At 37.7% G+C, this 5916-nt stretch overlaps 1 protein-coding gene across 1 annotated transcript in view; it reads left to right on the top strand.

Moving 5' to 3' along the window:
* The window catches only part of LOC107101072 (hydroperoxide isomerase ALOXE3-like), an 11145-nt gene that overhangs the window by 443 nt on the left and 4786 nt on the right, over positions 1 to 5916 (top strand). The window contains exons 2-5 of the mRNA XM_015399828.1: positions 6 to 149; positions 2551 to 2754; positions 4671 to 4757; positions 4841 to 5010. Of these exons, the coding sequence (XP_015255314.1) occupies positions 6 to 149; positions 2551 to 2754; positions 4671 to 4757; positions 4841 to 5010 (605 nt within the window). The remainder of the gene's footprint in view (positions 1 to 5; positions 150 to 2550; positions 2755 to 4670; positions 4758 to 4840; positions 5011 to 5916) is intronic.

Below are 5916 nucleotides of genomic sequence, written 5' to 3'. Positions count from 1 at the left end.
AACAGTGTGGCAACATATTTCTGTGTGACTACAAGATGTTGGACAAAGTAGAAGCAAGAAAAATCGATGGAAAGCAGCAATACCTGGCGGCTCCACTTGTGCTGCTCTATAAAACAGCTGATGATAAACTGCTGCCTATTGCAATTCAGGTAAGTTTTATTCGTCAAAAACTAATTGTGCTACACACAAAAATAATTAAAGAATGATCCTGTCGAAAAATGATAAATAAGTCTTCATTATGAAGATATCGATTGCACCAAGGTGGGGTTATGATTGCAGAAATCTTTGTTTTCTAAACCTGAAAACAGGGAAACTGACTTTTCCTTTTCATAGAGAGAGAATTTCCTCAACCTGTGTTTCAATCACCATATAAACATTCTCCCCAGAGCTAACCTGGTCAGTAGCAGGTGTCGTCTGTCTCCGCTGTCCTTACAACTAATCAGGTTTTTTTATTTCCTCATTTAGTACGTTTTTGTCATAGTTTTGTGCATAAAAAATATACATATATCATTTTCTAGGTCCGTTAGACACATTAGGTTTTAAAATCAAACATTGCAATGTCTGATTGACGAGGATCTAATTAAAGTATGATCGGCATTAATTCACAGAGAATTAAATATTTATAGGGAGAGGATTCTAGAACTCAGTTGACAGGTTACTTGTGTTGGTTTGTTTAATATGGGTGAGATGTGGATCATTTTATTTTTTTTTTTAACTATAATTACAGTACATGAAGAACTACTGAAATTATTTTCAGATTACACATAAATAGATTAATTAATTCCTTGGAGGAAAATAAATTACTTTAGGGTTAGGCTTAATTTGATGATAACCTATGGAGCCTACTGGTCAAATCTGAAGCCATTCTATTCTATAACAAATTTATTGGGATGATAACATACGAAACGCTGCTGCAAACAGCCATTAAGTTTTTATTTTGTAAAACAAGACTGAATAAGAGGAGGAACCCATAAGATGATGCACAGGTTCTATATATTAGTTTTTAGACTTCATCTTCATCTGCTGCCAGAAGATTTCACCTAAATACATACATTGATCTACTACCATTCAAGAAATAATCCTGTGATGGTATGCCGTTTTTATATGTAATAGTTTTACTGAATATGTATTCATGATATCTGAAAAAATCTGAAAAGATTTTTCCTTTGTCTAAATTACCATTTCAAACAAAATGATATTTTCTACATGTAGAATAAACATTCTAGAAATTAATTTTAGATCTCCATATTCCTAATATTACTGGTTAATATTTGCATTATTTTAACTATGAAAAAATGTTTTTTTCAGATACCATAAATACTGTGAAGTTAGGGAACTGAGTCGGAAGCATTTCTTACAGGAGATAACATTCAAATTTATTTAACGTCCTTAATGACACGGAGGGTATATAAAAGCCCTGACTTACCATCCTAAGCACATACATTTATACACTTTCTCTCTTTCTCTCTTTCTCAATCTCTCTCTCTCTCTCTCTTTCTCTCTCTCTCTTTCTCTCCCATCAAACTAAACCCACCGCCTGCACAAAAAAGCTTTCTCACATACTTGAGCAAAATAAGGAAAACATAAATTTAGCCAGATAAACATTTCAGAGAAACAGTTTTCTCAGCATGACATCAACTGTCTTTCGCTCACAGCATAAAACTCTACTTAGGCAGAGAAAAGGCACACACAAAACACTTTATCTCTCAGACACGCTAAGGAAAAATACTTTTTCACAATACATATTCAGTCAAGCAGATAAATGTCAAAACATCGACTTAAATGTGTAAACATTTCTAGATATATAAAGCTTAATTCTTATAGTTTTGTTTTGTACTTTCTAAAATCCAGTTTCTGCTACAAAAATGTAATTTAGAAAATATATTATTACAGTTCAGTCTAGGATTGTGATTTTTTGTCAGGAAGAATCTTATTTTAGTGATCTTCAAATGGAACAACAGAGAGGAGAGTGCGTTTAATAAATGTAAAATGGCTTGCCATAGGGCACTTCATATAAACCTACGCGTTAACTCAAGCAACAATCTTCTCTTTGCCGTCTTCCTCTTCTTTGCAGCTGTAGTGCAGTTTCTCTGTCTTTGAATCGGTACTCCACTGATAATGGCTTTTCCTACTTAGAGTTGATTGAACTAATTCATAGCAGCTGTTGTGAAATTGAAAACTCAGAGTGCCCGACATTAGGCTAGATTGATTTAGAGTTGAAGATTTGAATCTGAGTTTATTAAACCTGCTTCCTCAAATGGACCCCTGCCACTCTATTATTCTTTACTGATAGTTGACTCTAACAGGAAGAAAAGCTTCTAAAATATTATACATATCTTAAATAAAGGAGGGGAAATGCCAATGCAATTTAAAACACTTAAAGTGACTTAATATCAACTCTTCAAATTAAAACCAAAACAGTCCAAGACACCATAACATAGAAATAAAATAATGATTTAAACTTCCAAGTCTTTTTTGCGTGTAATAATCACTAACGAATTTAATTCCAAAGCGTGAATTAACCCCTTACACTGCCTTATTATTTTATAGCTGAAGCAGGAGCCAGGACCAGACAACCCAATCTTCCTTCCTACTGATTCTCCGCATGACTGGTTGTTGGCAAAAACTTTTGTGAGAAGTGCAGAATTTAATTTGCATGAGCTCAACATTCACCTGCTGCGCACTCACCTGCTGGCTGAGGTCTTTGCACTGTCCACGCTGCGCAACCTACCTATGGTTCATCCACTGTACAAGGTAAGTGAACCTGCAGAACTATGATGTTCAGCTTAGCTTCTTAGCATAAAATTTAGATTTGCCATTTGTTAACTTCCTGTTATTAATGGTCTCTAGATGCTGCGGCTTTTGAAAAAATGGATATTGTCGGCGCCCCAAACATAGCTGCCGTTATCCAGGAATATTTTGAATCAGGACATACGTACGAGGTGATACTGGATGTGCTCAAGACTATTCACGAAATTTCAGTTAGTGTCCATGTTTTCAAAGCCGTAGCAGGCAGAATGACTTCCGGTTCAAGGGTCAAACGGCCCCGTCGTCCAATCAGCGATGTCTCATGTTTCCCACTGGTACCTACCTTTTCCGGTAGGTTAATGTAATTCTGTTTTCTTTAATGTAGTTGCGCTTTGCTTTATGTAGTTTTGTTTTTCTTAATGTAGTTGCGCTTTGCTTTATGTAGTTGCGATTTCCTTAATGTAGTTGCGCTTTTAGATTTGTAGTTGCAGTTTGCACTTCAGGGCCACCGTACAGAGGTGGCAAAAGCATTAATTTTTATTACTCAACTAAGTATAAATCCTACTGTTTAAACTTAAGATTGAAGCTCAAGTAAAAGTACAAGGCAAAAACTCGGGCGTGACTAGAGTTCGGAGAGGCTATGGAGAAAGACTTCAGTACGGCTTCGAAGTGATTCTGGTCCACAATCCGGCGTCTCAGAAGGGGGAAGCAGTGCAGTACCAACACTATTCATAGTGGGGGGTGGTGTGCTGCTGACCTCGACTCGGGACGTCATATGTCGGTGGGTGGAATACTTCAAAGACCTCCTTATTCCCACCAACACGTCTTCCATTGAGGCAGCAGAGCCTGGAGGCTCCGGCTTGGGTCCTCCCGTCTCTGTTGCTGAAGTCACTGAGGTGGTTAAAAAGCTCCCCAGTGGCAAGGCTCCAGGGGTGGATGAGATTCGCTTTGAGTACCTTAGGGCTCTGGATGCTGCGGGGTTGTGTTGGTTAACACAGCTCTGCAACATTGCGTGGACATCAGGGGCAGTTCCCCTGGATTGGCAGACTGGGGTGGTGGTCCCTCTTTTTAAAAAGAGGGGGACCTGAGAGTGTGTTCCAACCACAGAGGATTCACACTCTTTAGCCTATAAGGTCTATTCCGGGTTTCTGGAAAGGAGGGTCCGTCGGATAGTCGAATCTCAGATTCAGGAGGAGCAGTTTGGTTTTCGTCCTGGCCGTGGAACACTGGATCAGCTCTATACCCTCAGCAGGATTCTGGAGGGTGCATGGGAGTTTGCACAAGCAGCCTACGTGTGTTTTGTGGATCTGGAGAAGGCATTTGACCGTGTCCCTCGGGGGGTCCTGTGGGAGGTACTCCAGGAGTATGGAGTACCGGGCTCTTTAATAGGAGCCGTTAGGTCTCTGTATGACCAGTGTCAGAGCCTGGTTTGCATTGCCGGCAGTAAGTCAGACTCGTTTCCAGTGAGGGTTGGACTCCGCCAAGGTTGCCCTTTGTCACAGATTCTGTTCATAACTTTTATGGAGCCAATATTTTAAAGCATTTGGACATTTAATTGACACCTCATCATATAGCGAAGATTATAATTATAAGGTTCTTGCCTCAAATGATCTGAAAACTTTTTGTAGAACAACAGCAACAGAAAAGTGACTTTTAACTTAATACTCTGAGCTCTTGAGGGGCGGGAACAATATACCAGGAAATTTTCCGCGTTCTCGATCTTGCGTTCTTGCCAGTTGGGGCTTATGATGTGTCATGAGCACATGACAATGCTCAAGTAGGCGTATTGAGAGAGGGCCATTTTTCCTTAGTTTAATTGAATGTCCAACTTCATACACATTTTCTGAATTAGCCATTGTTTATGTTTGGCAAAAGAAAAAACAAAAAGCATGAGGGTTAAGGATTTCTTTCTCTGTCCTCAGCTTCTCATACCCCACACTCGCTACACTCTGCATATTAATGTCCTGGCTCGACAGAGGCTATTATCTGAGGATGGTGTCTTGACAAAGGTGAGAAAACATTGTTTTGGTCGGTAACGACATTTGTGTTTTACAAATGAAAATATTTTAACTTGTAATACATTTTTCATTAGATGTCAGCTTCGGGTGGAGAGGGTATGTTCAAAATCATGGAGGACTCCTTGTCCTCAATGACGTACAGATCCCTCTGCATACCTGATGACATTGCAGATCGTGGGATGGAAAATATTCCCAACTTCTACTACAGAGATGACGGACTGAAACTGTGGAACAGCCTACACAGGTACAATTGGTTATGGAATTCAGTTTTAAACCTGGATAATCAAACATGTGGAAGATGTTTTTTTTCATTTAATAACTACAATTTCTTAAATTCCCTTTGGTATTTCTTTTCTTTACAAATTGAAGAAATTATTTATATAATTGAATATTCAGGTCATCATTTCCAGATGTTCACAATGATTTCTAATCTTTGGTTTAAATTATTTTTTGAAAAAGTTAAACACCTAATTTACACAGAATTGGGTAGTGACTGGATTCATATTCTGTAAACATCTACATAGAGGAGGTTACTTGTTACTGTGTGTTGTTATTTATTTTAGTATTCTAAATATGAACTTTCAATTAATATCTGCTTTATTTCTAAACTTAACAGAGATATTATGATTAAACTATTACTCAGTGTTTAAGTAGCCTAAGTACATTTTGGTGTAGTGCTACTCTTACTTTAGTACAGTTTTTTTGAGCACACAACCCACTTCTGGGTGGAACTTAAACTGGTTTTAGTAATTTATTAAAGAAATCTTTTTTTTTTTTTTTACATAATAGACATTGTTTTATCTTCCAACTCCTAATGTTGTTCTCTTGTGTGTGCTCTGCACAATGACATAATCAGCATTACAAAACATACATTTGAACACACTAGATCACTGTATTGTATCGCTGTGCATGACATCAGTAGACACAGAAATTACAGCCTCAGAATGCTGAAGCAGCTTTATTCATCTGATATCCGGTCCAGGTAATGAGTTAAAATTGTAGCCGGATCAGGGCATCTTTACTTAAAATATACATCACTGCCAATCAGAACACTAATAGGTTATGACTTGCATGTCAAATGCAAAGATTGATAATAACAACATGTATTCAAGGTACAAGATAATTAATATAACATATAATTTTAAGATGG

The sequence above is a fragment of the Cyprinodon variegatus genome, unplaced genomic scaffold, assembly GCF_000732505.1.
Source record: "Cyprinodon variegatus isolate N-32 unplaced genomic scaffold, C_variegatus-1.0 Scaffold1050, whole genome shotgun sequence".
Classification (NCBI taxonomy): domain Eukaryota; kingdom Metazoa; phylum Chordata; class Actinopteri; order Cyprinodontiformes; family Cyprinodontidae; genus Cyprinodon; species Cyprinodon variegatus.
Note: the sequence above shows the minus strand (reverse complement) of the source record. Positions and strands in the feature narration are given on the sequence as shown.